At 30.9% G+C, this 21075-nt stretch overlaps 1 protein-coding gene across 3 annotated transcripts; it reads left to right on the plus strand.

The window, feature by feature from the left end:
* Positions 1-1198: 1198 nt before the first annotated feature.
* On the plus strand, positions 1199-13057 carry LOC134251038 (metalloproteinase inhibitor 3-like). 3 transcript variants are annotated; one of them, XM_062733402.1, is made up of 6 exons: positions 1199-1318; positions 1546-1596; positions 8457-8509; positions 8762-8873; positions 11049-11173; positions 12828-13046. In XM_062733402.1, the coding sequence occupies exons 1-6, from the start codon at positions 1210-1212 to the stop codon at positions 12975-12977; spliced, it is 600 nt and encodes a 199-aa protein (XP_062589386.1). In that variant the 5' UTR covers positions 1199-1209; the 3' UTR covers positions 12978-13046. The 3 variants fall into 3 exon arrangements, with proteins under 3 accessions (XP_062589386.1, XP_062589388.1, XP_062589387.1); XM_062733404.1 differs by having other exon boundaries at positions 1546-1559; positions 8432-8509; positions 12828-13044; XM_062733403.1 differs by lacking the exon at positions 8457-8509 and having other exon boundaries at positions 1546-1643; positions 12828-13057.
* Positions 13058-21075: the final 8018 nt, after the last annotated feature.

A 21075-nucleotide genomic window follows, 5' to 3' on the forward strand; every position in this document is an offset into this window, starting at 1 on the left:
GCTTTCTTTAGCTAGTGAAAACCCGACACTTTCCTTCGGGCCTGAGACTTCGAAGTAATAGCATCCCTTTCAACCGTAGATATTTCATTTTCACTAAGTCCTTTTTAAAATGAGGTTAACTAAGTTTAGATCTGTTGTTCAAATTTGTTTAAGATAAATAAAGACCTTATATTTGGTATGAAATGTAAAATGAAATTAGGGTTATGAAATTAGTAGTCTTCAGTTCAGTTAGATATATCAAAGTCATCTTAACGATCATAAAATGTTTGAGAAATCGTTTGACATCAATTTATCTAAATCGGATTCAAATCGTACTCGTATACAATGTTATTCTTTTGTCACTCCTGCAATGACTTTTCTAAGTCTTTGATTTCTTAAATTTATAAGAGTATTTGGGCTATGATTTTCATCTGAGCCCCCTGCACCTATAAAAGCTTACATTTTCAGCAATGATCCCATCAAATTAAAAGGCTCAATCCCCCAACAAAACGTGATGGAATCACTTGCAATCTACACATTCTTGGACGAAACAAGTTCTAACACACCCACATAGACACAAATAACTTGATCTACTCCTGAAAAGAAGAAAGAACGTTTTATTATTTGATTTTATTATATGATTTGATTTTCTTGTTATGTTACACAATTATTTATTTATTCATATTATTTCTAAATTTATTTTTGTATGATCTTTTAATCCTTCAAAGAAAAATGGACAAAAAATTTGTTGATAATAATTATGTTTATTTATCAAATTTGATACTACCATCAATGGCAATGGCAAAAAATAAGTTGAATTTTAAAATTAAGTTAAGGAATTCATAAAAAAAATTACAAACAAGTGGAACTTTTTGTTACATTTTCTTTTGATGATTTTTTTTTTGTTTTTGTGTGTGTGTGTGTGTGTGTGTGTGTGTTTGTGGGACAGACATGTATCAATCATCATAAAACAATCATTACTTGTTTAATTAATTTCCAAATAAAAGTCATGTTGAATAAAAATAGAGATTTAGAGCGTTTAACGTTTAGCACCATTCCTTCAACACGATTTGCACTCTAAATTCCTGAATTTATTCATTTTGATGTAAGTGTGCATATTTTATGCAAACAGTTTTCTATTCATTGTTAAAAATCAATCTTGTTACATCCAGTAACAACATTCCTTGTCAACATAAGGAGGTTATCTCTGCTGAATAAAGAGGCCCTACAATGAGAAATTTGATTCTTTTTGCAGTGTTTCTTGCTTTCATTCTTCAATTGGAATCATGTAAATGTCTATCCAAACATCCTCAAAGGCATTTTTGTAACTCGAATTTTGGTAAATAATCATTAATGTGAGTATGAAATGATAAACTTGTTTGAACTGAACCGTTGTTCCTTTTATTGATACAAACAGAGTAAAAAAAAAAATAATTCATTTGTATCCAATTACCTTTAAAGATATTAATTACATATACTTTTATTACCTTTATCATGACTCTATGCAATTGTGTTAGTGGAGCTAATTACTTTTTGTTTTGATAATTAAATCTTATTTCCTGTCAGTTGTTCACGCAAAGGTGATTAGTCGGTCGCAAAGGATCGTGAATAATGGATTGAATGTGCGTGTTGCATACACTGTTCAAATACTCCAAGATTTCAAGGTTAATAATTTATTTATTTCAAATCATAACGCACTATTATTTACATGTAATAATCTTTGATATTTTTCGCATTTAATACTCTTTAAACACTTTTTAGATATACAGCATTTTTAATTTCAAAATGGAAAAAAATGACAATTTTATAATGCTCGAGCTAAATCGAATTTGTTTATTTGTTACATTACATTATTTAATTCTCTGTTTTATATTTTACTCTTCAAATGTCTTTATCTTAACAGATTGACGAAAGAAGATTAAGACAGCAGAAACCAATCCGAATAATCAAAACCAGTTCTAGTTCATACTTTGAATCCAAACAAAGAATATGTCATTTCAGGTATTACTAAAACAATATTTTTTCTGAGTTCTTCTTATACCCCATTCATACGACGAAAAACTGCTTATGTATGCAAATATACTCATGTGTAAATTTACACATATATGTAAATTTACACACATAAGTAAAAGTTAATTTGCTATGCGTTCATACGAGATTTATGTACCATAAGTAAATCCTTAAATTGTCATAAAACATAAGGAGATGAACTGATTTAGAATCGAAAAAGGGTATTTTCTTTCTATTAGACTAACTTTTAAGTGTTCCATAAAGAAAGTAGAAAAAATCTGATCCACTAATTGGTATGACGAAACCAAACTTAACGACTTTAAGGATTAGTGTGGAAATTTTCACTGAAATAATGAAGGAAGATGTCTTAAAATTTTGCTTTAAAATGCTTTTGCCTCGTCCTAAAAGACTCTAGAAGAGTAAAGAAAAAGTTAGTTATTGCCATCTACTGGTTGGCATCTTCAGAGAAATATAGGACAACTGGAAATCTTTTGGTCTGGGGAAATCTACAATGGATGATTGATGGTAGCCGAGGGAAATATTCAAACGGAATACATCATGCGAAAAATAACTACTAACGAATTCAAAATCTTACCTCAAACAAGGTTGTCAAAATCTTTGTAACATCAACTTATCTGTCAGTAGCTTGCCTCGGTTATCAAGAGCTAAAATGTGGTAGGGCTGTATCTTTAGAGACATAAACATATGTTTGCCAGGAAGGGGCATGATGCCCATGTTTTTTGAAAATTCGAAAAAAATATCTAGGAGGAAATAATGGCTTCTTGTTTCCAGAGTGGAGATGGTCGTTTCGGGGATAATATTAAGTTCTGCGACCAAGCGTATCCTTGAAAGACTTGGCTTTTGAAGCCACATACCAACATATTTACCCTTACAAAAACTCAATTCACTAAAAATTATCGTTTGAGTAGAACAAGGATTCCCATTTAAAATCCGTCTTTTTAGAGCATTGATATCTAGCCGCCATATTTAACAACTGATATTTTACACTCCATGCAATGCATATACAACAGTAACAATGCTTAAGATGGGGATTTCTGCTATAAGCAATACAAAATACTTCAACAAATAAATTTGCTGTGTTCATACGACAGAATAAACACACAAGAACTAATAATTTGCAAAAACATGCATGCAAAAGTTAATTCGCACCTAGTCCTGACCAGGTGCAAATTTACTCAACTGTGCAGAATTTGCATGTGAGCAAATCAGTTCATACGACAAAAATTGCACATGTATGTAAATTTACATATGTGTAAAATATACTGAGGTATGCTAATCACTGATAAAAAATGGGGTAAAAATTTAGTTCCTATTTGTAATCCAGATTACCTTTTTTTTTTTTTTTTATATTACGAGAGTTTTAAATTATCGAAAATATTATATGTTTTGTACATGTACGTATGTATTGCATTATTATATGTCTTGAAATGTATAATTGTAAATATTGTCTATGAGATGTATGTCTCTTGATTTCAATGAACTGAACTGAAGAATATATGTACTAAACACATTTAAAGGTCATCAAGAGTTTATTTTACGTGTCATTTATTTATTCTATAAAATCAGTATCATTAATATGTCTTGTTAACGTCTTTCTGGTAGATACATCTAGAAATGATTATACAACACCGTTTTCCAATAAGAGGGCAAGGAAGCACAAACATAACACATTCATGGTGTTTATTGACACAATTAATGGTAGGTCTCACTGACGAAAAGAAATTTTAATTAATCACATTTTGTTTGTACCCCATTATTACAATTACTTTATTTCCATGCTTCAAGTTGAAGTTCATTTATTTCACTCACACAAACATCAGTGGTACATATGGTATATAAATTATATAAGTAGCTTTCTCTAGCTACTAAAAACCCATCAATTTTCATAAGGTCTGAGGCTTAGAAGAAATAACATCCTTATCAAACGATGACATATCATTTCCACCTAAGGTCTTTTGTAATATGCAGGCAAAGGAAGTTTTATTAGATTAGTTTTGTTGTTCCAATTTGTTAAAAATAAATTAATGCGTTACATCTGTCATATTTGCAATCAAAGTCATCTCAGAGATCATAAAATGTTTTAGAAGTCGTTTGACATCAATTTATCCAAATGGGTTTCAAGTTGATTGTACTCGTATACAATGTTAATCTTTTGTCACTCCTGCAATGATTTTGTTTCATGTCTTTGATTTCTTAAAAGTTTACATTTCCCAATGAAACCAGAAGTCTCTGTCGAGACTGAAGCTCTACTGGTCTGTACGTACAGCAAATGAGGAGAAAAGTTTTTAAGCAGTTGGGAATTGAAACTTTACCACAGCAATAAAAAGAATAATGATCCTTGATTAAGTCTCTTTATGTCCTTAATGTAGTCTACTTGCATGTCACATTATATTATAATAATCAAACTGTATTTGGAGTGGCATTTTGAGAGTATTTAACAGAAATTTCTATTTTTAGTTACCACGGCAACACCCTTCATCGAAATCAAAAACTGATACACAGAATTATGTGTTTTAGTGTAGTCTACTTGTGCGTCAAGTTATATTGAAATCAGACCAAAACTGTAGGAGGAGTAGCATTTTGAAAAAATTTCAGAAATTTCTATTTTTAGTAACCACGGCAACACCGTTCCTCAAAATCAAAAACCTATACACAGAATTATGTATCTTAGTGTAGTCTACTTGTGTGCCAAGTTATATTGAAATCAGACCAAAACTGTAGGAGGAGTAGCATTTTGAAAGAATTTCACAAAAAATTCTATTTTTAGTAACCACGGCAACACTGTTCATCGAAATCAAAAACCGATATAAAGAATTATGTATCTTAGTGCAGCCTACTTGCGTGCCAAGTTATATTGAAATCAGACCAAAACTGTAGGAGGAGTAGCATTTTGAAAAAAATTCACAGAAATTTCTATTTTTAGTAACCATGGCAACACCGTTCATCGAAATCAAAAACCGATACACAGAATTATGTATCTGAGTGCAGTCTACTTGTGTGCCAAGTTGTATTGAAATCAGACCAAAACTGTAGGAGGAGTAGCATTTTGAAAAATTGTTTACAGACAGACAGACGGACAGACAGACAGACGGACAGACAGACGGACGGACGACGGACGCATAACTATCGCATAAGCTCTTCTGGTCTCTGACCAGTAGAGCTAAAAAAAACGGAGAAAGTTAGGTCTTGCTTCTGTGCATTTCTTTTTCTTTTCTTTTTTTATATTCTTTTTATTTATGAATGGTAGAATCTATTGTTAATTGAAAATACATACCTACAATGTACCTTAATGAGTTATCTGGGCTATGCTTTTCATCTGAGCCCCCTACACCTATAAAAGCTTAAATTTTCAGCAAATTAAAAGGTTCCATCCCCAACAAAAAGTATTATAGTTACATGTAAGTATAGATTACTATAGTTAAATATACACAGCACAGTTAAGGTTACAGTAAGGAGGAGGGGCCTAATTTATATGGGAAATATTTAATTTGACGTCACACAAAATATAAAGTCTTCAAAATACCATAAAATGAAATTATTTGCTATTTCAAACTGCATCGATCGCAATGCATTTGTCAAGTGACGTCATCTTGCAAAAATGATGCAGTTTGTACACAGTGATAGGCTGATCTAGTTACTTTTACATTGAAGAATGTCTTGTTCTCAAATAAAATATTATTTGCACTTAAATAAAAGGGCGTTAACTTGGATGCGATGTTTATTTTACTATTTTATTTATAAACTGTCCGTATATTCTCCAGACAAATGAATCTGTCGTGTGTTTGTATGCAGATTCATTGAAAAATTAATAGAAGGGTCCTGATAAATCGACTTATTGCATACCCTCAATGTATCTTGGCAAGTTTTTACACATAAACCCAAGAAGCATTAAGATAATTTAAAGGTGCTGCGAACCTCATGAAATCTTGCAAAGAAATTAATTATAGCTATATTTAATGTAGTTGACCAGCAAAATATTCAATCTGCCGTCCAACAAATTAAATTTTAACAATTAAATAAGGGAATCTATACAGGTTCACAGCACTTTTTACAAACTACATATAGTGTTAAAAAGGATTATAAATTCAACTAAAATTTTTAAATTGGTTATGCCCTTGCAATATTGGAATTTATAGATGACCTTTAAACTGCAAGTATAATTGATAAAATCGTGACATCGACATCACGTGACAAGTTTAAATAAAAATTCTGAATGTCCTCAACATGTAGACTTGAATCACATTACATTTTTCTGATATCAGTGAAGTCCTAAAAAGAATCGCCCATCCTTATAAAGTATGTATTTTTTTTATCTTAAAAAAATTGCCAATATTTTCATTTGTAACCTTAACTGTACTGCGTAGTAAATCAAAGTTTCCAGATTTGCGCATCAAAGTATTTTTACTATGGATTTCATTTAGATATATTTTACTTTTTTAAAATTCCTGAAAGTAATTTTAAACGAACTATTCCTTTGAATTATTACATATTTATTCTCGTTAAAAAGTATCATTAATGTGTAATTTTAAAAATATAAAAGCTCTAAATTTAATTTTCAAAAGTAACAGAATTAAGTTTCATAGTAAATCAAAGTACTTTCTATAATTAGCGATAAAAAATTACATGTATAGTTAACTATGGTAAATTTTTGTTATGGAGGTAAAAAAACTGAATCGTCACTGCATGAAAGAACCTAATACTCTGCACTTTCGCCCAATTTAAATTTAGGAGGAGTTCATTTGTTTTTGTTTTTTTACTCACAAAAGTAGCTTATTTAGAAAAAAAATCATAAATAAATTTTAAAATCATATACTTATCGAGAGAATATAAGTCTATCGGTGGATTATCATCTAAATATTTCTTTTGAAAATTATTTCTTACAAACTTGCAATCTGGACATGCTGAATATTTTTGGAAGAAATCCATTAATGAAATGATGCAGTCACGAAAGCTTTTCTGAAGCATATTCTAATATATACTAGACTAAATAATAAAATAAAAATTGATCGAGGCAAATATGGATAACGATCAGAAAAAGTTATTTGATGATTATATTTTGATCCATATGTTGACTGCCTTTTTTATATACATGTACATTGTACTGGAAAGTTGTATGCTACCTCCCCGTGTATGAGTTGCAATGCATGCAAATATACCTGGTGTCATTTATTATTAGCCATCACTGTAAAGATGTGTAGAAACAGAAGAATTCTAGGATGAAATACAATATTTCCTTTGATTAATCCCCAGAATTCAGATTCCCTTGTTTTCAATCCTTCACATGTTTACCAAATCTCAACTTTGTTTCTGAAAGGGAAATGAAAAAAAAAACTTCATAGGTTAAAATATTTGCAGGAAAGGAGTAAATTATACACGTGAATGAACTTTTGACGCGTAAATACAATATGATAAGAATTTTTATACAGAATGTAACACACACACACACAATCTCTCTTTTATTACACACACAAATTGATACTCTGAAAAGAAGAAGAAATTACGTTAAGTTCAAACACACATTTTAAGTACGCTGTAAACACATTTTATTTTATAATATATTTTCATTTCATCTCTTAATTATTTCAAGGAAATATCGATGGAAAGAAAACGTTTCTGCTGGCAATATGATTTTTTTTATATTAATTTAAATTTTTAGAATTAGTTTGGAATTCATGGAGAAAAAATTTACATACAATTGGAAATTTTGGGGGACATTTACTTTTAACATGTTTTTGTGGAGCAGACATGCATCAATAATCTTTAAACAATGACTTCTTGTTTAATTAATTACTTTAAAAAAATCAAGGTGAAAACATATAAAGATTTAAAGCATTTAACGTTTTGTACAATTCTTTTAACACAATTTGCACTCTAAAATCTTGAATTTATTCCTTTTGATGTACATGAGAGTGTGCATAATTTATGTTAACAACTTTCTGTTCATTGTTAAAAATCAATCTTGTTAAATCCAGTAACATAATTCCTTGTCAACATAAGGAGGTTACCTATAGTAAGTTAAGGGGCCCGACAATGAGAAATTTGATTATTTTTGCAGTGTTAATTCTTGCTTTCATTCTTGATTCGGAATCATGTAAATGTCTACCCAAACATCCGCAAAGACATTTTTGTAACTCCGATTTTGGTAAGTAATCATTATTGCAAGTATGAAAAACACAAACTGGCTGGAATTGAACAGCTCTTTCTTTTATTCATATTTAAAAAGGGTTAAAAATTAGTTTATCTGTATCCACGTACCTTTGAAGATATTTTATTTAATTATATATATTTTGTTACTTTATATTATTTATAATTATTATTCTTTTATTTGGTAACCTTTATCATGACTTTATATTCTTTTGTGTTAGTAAAGGTTATTAAGTCTTGATAATTAAATCTTATTTCCTGTCACTAGTTTTCAAAGGTGATTAGTCGGTCGCGAAGGATCGTGAATAATGGATTGAATATTGCTTACACTGTTCAAATACTCCAAGATTTCAAGGTTAATAATATATTTATTTCAAATCATAACTCACTATTATTTACAAATTATAATCTTTGATATTTTGGTGTTTTAATACTTTTTAAACACTGTTCAAATACAGCATTTTTTTGCTTCAATATTGAAAAAAATTGACAATCTTATTTACAATTCGATATGATGCTCGACCTTTATTGAATTTGTTTATTTGTTACAATGTATTATTTAATTATCTAATTATATTTTACTCTCTAATTCTCTTTATTTCGACAGCTTGACGATAGAAGATTTAGACAGCAGCCGCCAATCCGAATTATCAAATCCAGTTCTTCTTTTGCTGCCTGTGGTTCATACTTTGAATTAAATAAAGAATACGTCATTTCAGGTATTACTAACGCAGTATTGTTTTTCTTAGTTTATTAAGAAAAAAAGAGAATATCTACTACCTCTTATTATGATCATATATTGTATCTTCTGAATGACGTTATATTCTGTAACTTGTAATATATAATTCAAATATACTTGATAAATATGAATCTAAAAATAACGAATTGCATACTTCATGAAAGCCGAAATCTTGCACAAATGAATGCACAGTACTTGAGGCCTTTTTTAGATTGATTTCTGAATTCTTGATGCACAAAATAAATTATACAGCCACTGCTTACAAATCAATTTTAGTGAAACATGTTATTTTTCATGAACAAAATCATTAATTAGTGCCCATAATGTACATCCACATGCTTACAGCTGCTAAGACATATATCGACTGAAAAAAGAAGGATATGGAGATAACGAAATGTATTCAATATCAAAGTCCATAAAACAATACATACATGTTTATATTATTATAACAGTAACTTGATTCGAAGGTTCGTATCACGTCGAATTGACAGGCGTGGATCATCAGATCAAATCACACGCGAAGTAAATTAAACCTAAAAAAGGTACTTGTGTTAATACACATCTTTGGGCTTAATTATTCTGTTATAATGATAAATTATTATATACTAGTACCCCCTTATAACTAGCTAAATATAGCAAAATAAAACTTTAGAGATTCATTGTATAATATTTATACATAAAACAAAGCTTATTCACGATGGACTTTTTAACGTGCAAGAAAAATAACGTCATGTATCTGCGTACTACGTCTTCAGTTTCAGAGAAAACCACAGTGCGGTGATCCAGAAAGTAGGATCACAAAGTTACATGATTGCGTAAAATCATCAATAAATTTGAATTATTCGCATTAGGTATATGATAAAAATAGGAGCAGAGCAAACACGGATCTCCAAAACAGCAGAGGTGGGATCAGGTGGCATTGAGTAGTGAGCATCCACTGCCTACCGGTCACACCCGCCGTGCATGTGCTCCTTGTCATGATCGGGAAATAAAAATCCTATAATATGTATAAACACGGCGGGTATTATTTTCTTTTTCGTGTTATGAAATTGTCTTTTTAATAAATGACTACGTTATAAATAATTACGAAAATCTGCATTTGCAATTTTAAAAGTGATAACAGTCAACATAAAGCACACAGAAACCTGTGGAGTGCAACAGAATACTTAAAGGAGATATCTTTGGGTTTTACAAAATAATTTTTTGTTTAAATTTATTTCTGTACAAATAATAGTCTAAAGTGCTATGTTTCAATAGATTAAACATCGTAATACTAATGTACATACATCCGCCATTATTCATCATTATTGATTGTCACAAAAGATCTACATCGAAAAAAAGTTTGGTAACTAAAGTTGACATACATAATATTCATTGGAAAATGAAAAAAAAAATCTCAGCTCTACATAGAACAATTAGAAAAACATTTATTTTCTTAATGATAAATCTTGTTTTATGCTTTCCTACCTATACCTCTAGATATGTTTTATATACCTAGTACATGTATGTAAATAAATAACTGATCATGCTTAGGTTAATTTAAGCAGCTTTTAACAGATTTAAGCAAGCTTCGCGTGAACATTCCCTCAGTGGAATATTCTAGTTGGGAAAAGTCCTAGTTTTCTTTTGTTAATTCTCTTCATGGTCTTTTGAGATTTTTATTGCAGCCCGGAGGACCGGGCTGCTCTATCCATATATATATACGTTTCAGTGTTGGTGTATGGGATTGTGGTAGAAGTTATTCAGAATTAAAAGTTAACTTATCATTTTAAAAAAATTAAACGTTAGAATGGTGTTTACCTTTATAAATTAGGAGATACACAAAATATTTACTTCCATAAAGTGAATCTTTAATATAATTTTTATATTTAATATATAATTATAAAGTTGTTTACCATTCACTATCGAAAAAAAGACAGGCCCCTCTTTCATATTTTATGCAGCCAACATTTACTTGAGGAATTGATAAAGTTTAAAAGGGTATCGTCTATACATGTAAGTGTTCAAGACTATTGTCTCAATTTAGACGCATGTCATTTTCACTTATTTCGAAGCTGTTTTTGCATTGTCCATTGTTTACTACATTCATTTCCTAGGCGACAATTAATGGTTACATCAATGTTTTGTTGTCTTACTTGATATTCATTTCATTCAGGTTCCAACATTAGGGGCGAATGGGAAACAAATTTATGCGCATGGAATGATGAAGTAGATTTACTCACACAATACCAAAGAAATGCTCTGGATCTCGGCGTTTACAAAAACAGTTGTAACTGCCAGGTAACACGGGCGTTATTCTTAATTAGTCGTTAATACTGTCAAATGATAAGTACCCAAGTGAAAATTTTTTCAAACAAATCACTTACAAATTGCCTACAAATTGCTTTAAAATCACTTAAAAGTGATTTGTTTCAGTGATTTGTAAGCAATTCATTTAACAAATCATGCTTAAATCACTTTCTACCAAAATGATGACTATGATTTGCTTACAATTTGTTATGAAAGGGTGATTTGCTTGTGATTTCTTTCCCATTTCAGACAATTTCTGAGTGATTTGTTAAACTTAGGAAATTGTTACAGTGATTTCTTCATGATTTGTTGAACTTAGCCGTTCTTCAAGGTGATTTGAAAATGATTTCTGGAACTAGTCTTTCTTCAAAGTGATTTGAAGATGATTTGTTAACTTAGTCTTTCTTTTGGATGATTTGTAAATGATTTGTTGATCTCATGGTCCTTCTTCAGAGTGATTTGAGAGTGATTTACTTCACAATTTCCGCCTGGCTTGCTGATTGGTCAGTATTAGAAACTCTACCGCCAATTTTCATTTATCAGATTTGAATTGAAATGAAAGGAGCTAGATTGTGCTGTTCTAGATTCATACCTCTTTTCTTTTGTTGAAACTGATGTTTTTTCCATAACCATGCAAAATATAGTTTTAAGGTATGTATAACTGTATTATGCTATCATTTCCTCCTTAGATTCAGTTAATATTCCATATGTTTACATGCAATTTATTGTTCTTCAGAAGACCAACAACAAAGTCGGTGGCAATTAATGTTTAAAACAAAATCTATGTAAAGCTATAAGCTTCAGCAAAGTACTGGCTTTTTCAAAGTGTCTACACAAATATTAAATTAACATTTACCAACTTCTAAAAGTCAACAGTTATATGCTTATAGTATATTCTGAATTTGGAGCCAAGTAGTCATTTGTGTATATCTAAAATACATGATGCCATCTTAATAAGGACACATCCTAGTAAAAGTTTATATTTTAAAATACTCTTGCCAAAAGTATTTTTTGTTAATATACAACAAATATGCATGCATGTGATTTTTAAATAGTTCAGGGATGGTTACATGAGCATCATGCACACACGTGTGTATGCACCTGGAGTGATTTGAAAGTGATTTGTTAAACTGAAGTGATTTGTTTGCAATTTATTTGAAATGATTTGTTTGCAATTTATTTGGAGTGATTTGGTTGCGATTTGTTCAACAGAAGTGATTTCTACACAATTTATTCAAAGTGATTTCGTTGTGATTTCAGGGTGATTTGCTTACAATTTGTTAGGAGTGATTTGTTGGCTCATTTGCATGGGAATTTGCATCACTTACAAATCATCTTCAAATCACTGATTCATAAGTGATTTCTTAAAGTGATTTGTTTGAGGATTTTTTTCACTTGGGTACTGTATCCAGGGAAATTTTCACCCTCTTTTATTTTCACCCCTTTCGCCCTAACCTTGGTTGGGTGAATTTAAAACGGGACAAATTCAAGCAATACATTATAATTTCTTAATCAGAACTGTGACTGGGCGAATTTAAGACGGGACAAAATTGTTTTCAAGTGTGAACGGGCGAATATAAAGCGTTGCAAAAATAACCCTTTACACAGTAACACTTTTAATGAGGATAGTATTGTTTCTTTATAGGTTTTGGAGTGCGCACCTGACGTGATGAATTGCCCAGCTGCAGGTAGAAATGAATGCGTCATCAGATCAAATTTTAACTGCCACTATGGCATAAATACTTGTAGAAGAGTTAATTCGATGTGCATGTGGACTTCTCCATGCAATCTGTGACATGCCTTTGCGGTTTTAAAATCATGAAACAATGTGCTTAATATGCTTAATAAAACTTAATATATTAAAAATCAAAATTTTGACTCAAATCTGTATTGACGGCTCGTAGTCTTGTTGCAGGGTCTTTGACGCTGTTGAGACATACGAAATACTGACACATTTCCTTTGTGGGGGCATCTGATAAAGGAAATGGCATAAATACTTGTAGAAGAGTTAATTCAACAATAACAAACAAAATATTTATTGACTGTGTTATCGGCTAAAATGCGTTATGTCGACTCTCTAACCAAACTGTTTGACTGAGGCCTATTGGCCCCGGACATACCGGTATGTTTCATTCTTGGGTCCGACAAAACGCACGTTGCCTTCTAACCCAGTCAATAAATGTATAATATTCTAACGGAACAATGATTTCCTGATGTTAGTAAGATAAAATTATTCTCTGGGTACGGAAGAGACGGTTCGAGCTTAAGGTTAACAATTATATACACTAGTACTATAAAGGAGCATATGTGTCTACACTGTACAAATGAATTTTATATCAGCCACAGCTCTAATAACGTCATCTAATTATAGTTTTGTCAATATTTCTCGCGCTAGCCGTTTGATTCTGACGATTTGTACTTTTCTCTAGTATACATGTATTAGGAATAACAAGTTGCTACAACACAAGGACTACAATACGTGGACCATATGCATGTATTTCTAACCGAAATTATATTCAAGACAATTTCTAGGTTTAGTGAATATTCATATAGGTTCGTTCACATTTTCTATTATAATCTGTCTACTTTGACTGATAGTACATGTACGTACTTTCATAGCAAACTTGTTAAATGTAATCTCCGATTGGCCTATATAGTTTTGTCATTTTAAAAATCGGGATATTTTTGATGCATTTACCCCATAATGGCTGGGACTCCACATCTGTTCTGGCTTATAAGGAAGAAATCTATAATTGACAAAAATATATCTGATTTTTTTTCAGAGCCCCCCCCCCCCCTTTTCCTCCACATGGAAAACTGTTGCTACAAGCCTGTGTCACGCTGTACCTGGATTGCTGTATTTCAAACTATTTTTGCAAGTTTGATGCACAAAAAAAATGCCGATGAAGACGAGTTCTTCTTACTTTTTAATATGCATCTGCCTTTCAGACTGGCTGAAGTTGTTTTTCCGACCTCTGACGGAAAGACCCGATATGATGCGATTGCAAACTCTCGAGCATTCTCGCGCATGCGTAGCCTGTCGTTTGCCCATGACATCCGGTTTAACCTCGCTTATATATTTACTGCGTGGACCGCAATGACTTGTTACTTTTTTGGTACATATATAAAGTTTGATATGTGTGCACAAGTACAGAAAAAAGTGAAGAAGAGGAGAAATACTCATTAAAAAGAAGAAAAGATTGTTGTTGTTTTGTTTTTTGATTTTTTTTTTTACAGATACATTGCATTTATAAAGTATAAAACTATATAACGCTTAATATTGATTATGATAAGCAATTATATATTGCAAAATTTAGTAAAAATATGATGAAAGACATAAACAGAATATTTTTTAAATTATGTTTTAGAGTAATGTATTATACCTCTATTAATTTTTCACTGTATAAGAGTAAATAGGTATATATATTTGCTGATTTCCTGAAAATCACCGTAAAAAGACTGATTCCCTCCAAAAACGTGCTTGTTTGATGAACTGATTCACACTATGTTCAGACATATATGAAAAGCATGTGTTCCAAATGATACAGTAAAACTCGGTTATAACGAAGTCACTGGGACCTATGAAATTACTTCGCTATATCCGTAATTCGTTATATCAATATAAAAAATTCGTTAAATTTATATAGCTGGGGATAAAAGTTAACTTCGCTATATCCATGAATTTGTAATATCCGTGTTCGTACAAATCAAGTTTTACTGTATCATGAATATTCATAATGTAGCTCAATTAAAGTATACACTACACAAAATTGCTTACGCACCACTTGTTCATTCTTTTTGTGAATTGAACATTTGCCGGATCGGTACTAGTATATACATACATGTAGTATGCCATTACGAAACAGTCGTTGACTATCATACATTGCCTAGTAATCATTTCGTGCTTAAATGTCCATAAAAATAAACTAAACTTCCGGTTGACCCAGTTTTGTGGAGCAATTTTCGAATTTTTGTATTATTCTAACCTAATCTCTTGGCTATCTATAGTAAACATTTTTATGATTTTTAATCTATTTGCAACAATTTTTCATGAGAAGAATCTAAAATCTTTACATTGTTTTCTTTTTTACGGATTCCTGAAAAGGAACCCTCTGCAGAATGAGACGTCATATACTGTCTGGTTAAGCACGCTCTTCTAGCGTCAAACACCGCATAAGGTGTAACTTTTTTTCTGAGTTTTTAATTAGTACAAATGTAAAGAACATAAATACAAAGAAAATTTTTTAAAAAGAATCTTTAAAAATGGAATTGACACAATTTTAATATTTTGCCTATGAATTGGTAACGCTACAGTAAACTTTGAAGTTATTTTTAAGGTTTGACAAATTTACGAGGGGTGATCAAAAAGTTCGCGAACCAATTGAATAACTTCCATAAAAGAAACAATATTTGGTTTCAGTGTTGATTATATTTTTCATTAGTCTTCTTTGATTTTAATACACATCTGCCACCATTCTACTCATGCGCGAATCCCCTGCGTAGCGTTCTGTCACAAAAGCATAAGGTTTTTCTGAGTTTTAAAGTTCTCTCTATGTACGTTAATTTTCATAATAAGAACAATTCATTTGTCAGAAATGGTCAAATCTCGACAACAGAATGGGTGGATTAGAATATCCTTTCCAAAAATAAGCATGGCGACCATCAAAACCCGGATCTTCTGTCTCGGGAGAGACGTTTATTCAAGGTGGATAGCGAATGGGTTCCTCCTTTTTATCATATCTAATATGTTTAAAATCTAAAGTAAACGATATCTTAGGTATTAAATAATTATATTATTATTAAAAATTCAACTATTTTTCAAAGTGTACATCGGATGTCTTTGATAGCTAATTGCTTTATTAAAAGCACATCACTTTTCAAATTTGCTTTCACTGGACAAAATAACAAGTATCATTTTTAACCATCTGCCTTCCTTCACTAAAACGATCAATCCAACCATTAATTGAATTTATAGGAAGGCATTTGTCTTAATACACTGTGTACAAATTATTATACGCTACTTTAAAGGGATTTCTAAGACATGTAAGATATACCATAAATTGTACAGTCGTTCGTTGAACGAGTACGACTGAGACAACCATTTTTCGTCACAAGTGACCTACATAGTGACGTCATTTTTACATTGTGACGTCACAAACAAGGAGCAGAACTTTATTCAGTATATGCTATTTATAGAACTTGTGTATGACTATGTGTGTACCAATTTTTTTTCTAATCTGAATTGCGGTTTTGTAGACATAGAGATAGTTCGCGAACTTTTTGATCACCCCTCGTAAATACCGGTCTTTTTTTTTATTTAAGTATCATAATTATAAATCAAATACACCATAAACAAGTTTTTCAAAGTAAAATATTAATTCTGGCGGTGCGTTATAGCAATTTGTCTAGTGTATATAAGGAGGCAGGATCTAAGTTATACTGGAATGGGTAACTTGTAAGTGTTGTGACGTCAACATGGTAAACTAATGTGCAGAGCGAGCTAGATAGAGCACGGTGTTTTGAACAGTGTGAACTGTTCATAAAATAATTAAAACAAAGTTGCTTTTTACATTAAAATATTGTATTTTACAGACTCTTGAATCTATGGTGGCATATTTCTGCCCCTTGTGTGCAAGTTATTTTTCTATCAAATATGTCGACATGCAAGATAGATATGTTGACATGCAAGATAGCTATGTCAACATGCAAGATAAATATGTTGACATGCAAGAAAATTGCAATCAAATAAAAATTATAAAAAATCTTCAAAAATCTAAAATATTGCCCACATGTGACATCCAACATGCTAGATGCTACTTATTTATGCTAACATGCAAGATAAATATGGTGACTTGCAACTTAGATATGTTAACATGCAACTTATTTATGTTGACATGCAACTTATTTATGTCGACATGCAACTTAGATATGTTAACATGCAACTTATTTATGTTGACATGCAACTTATTTATGTCGACATGCAACTTAGATATGTTAACATGCAACTTATTTATGTTGACATGCAACTTATTTATGTTGACATGCGAGATAAATATATTGACATGCAACTTATAAGTTGCATGTCGACATAAATATGTCGCATGTTAACATAAATAAGTTGCATGTCAACATATTTATCTCGCATATCAACCTTAGTTGCATGTCAACATAACTAAGTTGCATATCAACATAAATAAGTTGCATGTCTACATAAATAAGTTGCATGTCGACATAGCTATCTTGCATGTCAACATAACTAAGTTGCATGTCAGCATAAATAAGTTGCATGTCAACATAAATAAGTTGCATGTCAACATATTTATCTTGCACGTTCACATAAGTAAGTAGCTTCTAGCATGTTGGATGTCACATGTGGGCGATTTTTAAGATTTTTAAGATTTTTTATAATATTTATTTCATTGTAATTTTCTTGCATGTCAACATATTTATGTTGCATGTTGACATAACTATCATACATGTCAACATATCTATCTTGCATGTCGACATATTTGATAGAAAAATAACTTGCACACAAGGGGCAGAAATATGCCACCATATGAATCAGATGAAAAGATCCTTAGTTTACTTAATTTATTTATATGTATACATTCTGCGTAATAAATATTTCCTAATCTTATATTAATTTTGCGTTTAAAATTGATTACAGTTACGGGTTTTGAAAATGTCGAATTTTGTCATCGGTTTAAAAAAAAGTTGATATTTGCGTTGTAATTGTACATACAGAAAACACTTGCCACTATAATAAACCATTCTTACTTAGTTACTTATACTTACTTACTTATTACTTACTGATTTAAGCACCTTAGCAAAGATGCTGATCCGTGTGGTAACCGTGATTTTGAAACTTCATAAAGCATTGCTAAATAAGAGTGTTTGTTCCTCCTTGTTTGTCTGTTATATCACATGAGGAATAGATAAATAATTGAAACTTCTCTAAAACCATAAACCAAACTTGTCAGTTTGGAAAAGAGTGTTCCGAGGAATATTTTTGCCCTCTGCTTTACAGCATCATAAGAGAGGCAGCAAGTCAATGAAACATATGGAGATAAAAACGCACAAAATAATGGACTAACGATTAGTATGACTGAGATATATACAAACTCCGTATGCAGGTGATGAAGGTATATTGCTGCATAAGTAAGGGAAGTTGACGATGGAAAAGTTAAAAGTCATCACGTTTATCATAGAGCTCGGTTGTTAGATTACCCTTAACGGCCTTTTCAAGTAAAATATCCAAATATGAAACAGATGTGTCAGATTCTGTGGTATCTGTAATGAGTGTACCCCCCCCCCCTTATGCTTTTTATTTTTACAATAATGTTATATGATGCAGTGTAACTTATTGTTTCATCCATGACAGAAGTTACTTAACCATACTACTATCAATGACTGTAATATTTTGCTATTTTTGTACGTACTTGGAGCGGGTTGATTTTTCTATCGAATAGAGTCAATGACTGTAATATGATATTGTACATTGTAGTGATTTGGAGCGGGTTGAAGTAGTTTTCATACACCCAGTGCTTATAATTAAGATAATAAGATGTAAACAGTTTGTTTTTCAATAATACGTTTGTGTTATGACATGATATAGAAGTCTTGAATACGAGTTATAGTGTATCAGTATACGTAAACAATGTCGAGGAAATTCGGACTGTGCATGAATTCTTCTATTTTATCTTTTGTTTCGTCTTGATTGTTGGTTTGAATGATATTATTTTGTTGTACTTAATGTGTTGTTACATTTAATCTAACTTAATTAATGTTACCTTTGTTATTTGGCCTAAATGCGAAGTGTATGTGCAGCCACATGTTTTTCTGTCTGCTCGCTTCCGGTTAGATCACTGTTAATGTAGTCGATAAATTTACGCTCGAATGTTGATTGTTTGATGTGGTCAAAAGTTGGTTTAACGTTATGTATTATTGAAATTATCGATTGAAAGTTGTTTAATACGTATATTATACTCGATGATTTCATTATTGTCTTGTTTATATTGTACTATATACGGAGAATTAGAAGATGTTGAATATTGATAAGTTTATCATGATAAGTTTATCACTTATTTACAATGATTTCTTATATCACACGTTAGGTGGCGCTTTTCCAAAAGCGATTTTTTTATGTTATCCTATCACATGTCACAATTTTGATCACATGATTGATTATCGATATTGCCGCGATATTTGACTATCGTTTGGTATTTGGTATAAATACAGAGGTTTGTCATTTGGCAGACACTTTTTTACCATTGGTTTTAGGAGATTAGTTGGTACGTTTTACGTTCCAATTTTTTTTTTTTTAGTTTTTTTTTAATTATTTTTGTTTAGGATTAGGTTTTTATTTATTTAAATCGTAGGGATAATGACTGATGCAGTGATTTAAGGTAGTCCGATCCTCAGGTTTATAATATTAGCAGTTAAGTTATCAAAAGTACTCATAAAAGTATCTCTGAATCCACAAAGTTATGTAAATTTATCCACAGTGTTTCTTTAAAGTTCAAGATTAAATTTAATCATATTAATATAGGGAAAATCGTCAAATCTCCAATATTTTTGCAGAAAAAGCCAATAGGAATATCGCCTATGCATTTTCTTATTGCAACTTGATCAACAAATATATTTTAGGTTAAAAAACGATAGGTATCCAGGCATTCAGAGAAATTGTCATGCCTTTTATACTTATTTGGTATTTTTTGTCTTCTGTTTCCGTCGTGTATTCTATAATACATAGTGTAAAAGGCTTTTGCTATCACTGCAAGACACCACAAATTGCTTCTTATTTCATATCATGCTAATAATCATTGGCATCTAAGGCTAGATTCAAGAAAATCTTATTTCTCTAAAACTGTATCAATTTTTTTCCTTTTATAGGGTACAAATGTCAACTTTTATAAAACCTTTTCTAAGACTTCCAAAAACCTTGAATCTTATAAAGATGAATATAATGAAAATTGTTGCATGAAAAAAATTCATTTTCAAGCTTCATTTTGATGCATTTCAAATTAAATATGAATTTGTGGAGTTATCCTTCCTGGCTGAGGATCGGATATCCTTAACTGCAAGTTATTTTTTCCTTGGTTATTTTTTTCTTAGATGGGATATTTTTCGGAAATTGACTGATTTTTATAATTTGATTGAAATTCATTGAAATTTTTATTGATTTTTGATTGAGAAATCTTTCAAGATTGATTCAGAGTAAATATAATTATTTTGAGTAAACTTTTGATTTTTATTTTTAGTCATATTTTTCTGTTTAGAATATTTGACAAAGGACTTACTAATATTAACCATACGTATATCAATGCAGTAAATAAACTGTGATATACACTGTGGTCTAGTTGTTATTTATTATTTAAGGAGGGATAACCATGTGAATAAAACAGTAATTTAACTGTATGTTCACTTTGGTAATTATAGAATCTGTAAACGTATTTATTTATTTCTGATAGGTAACCATAGTGAACAATTGAGTAATTTAACTCAGTTCACAAATGGTGTTTATTAAATCCTGTTTGCATTAAATAAAATGTTTTATTACGGGATTATTCAAAGAGTTATTCCCCTTTATCCAGTCCCTTTATTTTGGGAGGTTTCATAGAAGTTCTGGTGATACACAATTTCAATCCTTATAAATAAATAGATTTAAGGAATAACTGTCTTATTTTTCGAATTCATGAAGTGATCAATGGATTGGCTTGTGTGATAATTTTTTGCATAAACGCCTTCGGCGTTTATGCAAATTATCACACAAGCCAATCCATTGATCATCGTCATGAATTCGAAAAATCTGACAGTTATTCCTTATATTTACATGCTTTGATTCCGCCAATCCACGGGCTCCAAGCCTGCTTCTCTCTAGGTGTTGTTTCGCC

Source organism: Saccostrea cucullata, unplaced genomic scaffold (assembly GCF_032062105.1).
Source record: "Saccostrea cucullata isolate Sc308-1 unplaced genomic scaffold, CSIRO_AGI_Scuc_v1 ctg746, whole genome shotgun sequence".
NCBI lineage: Eukaryota > Metazoa > Mollusca > Bivalvia > Ostreida > Ostreidae > Saccostrea > Saccostrea cuccullata.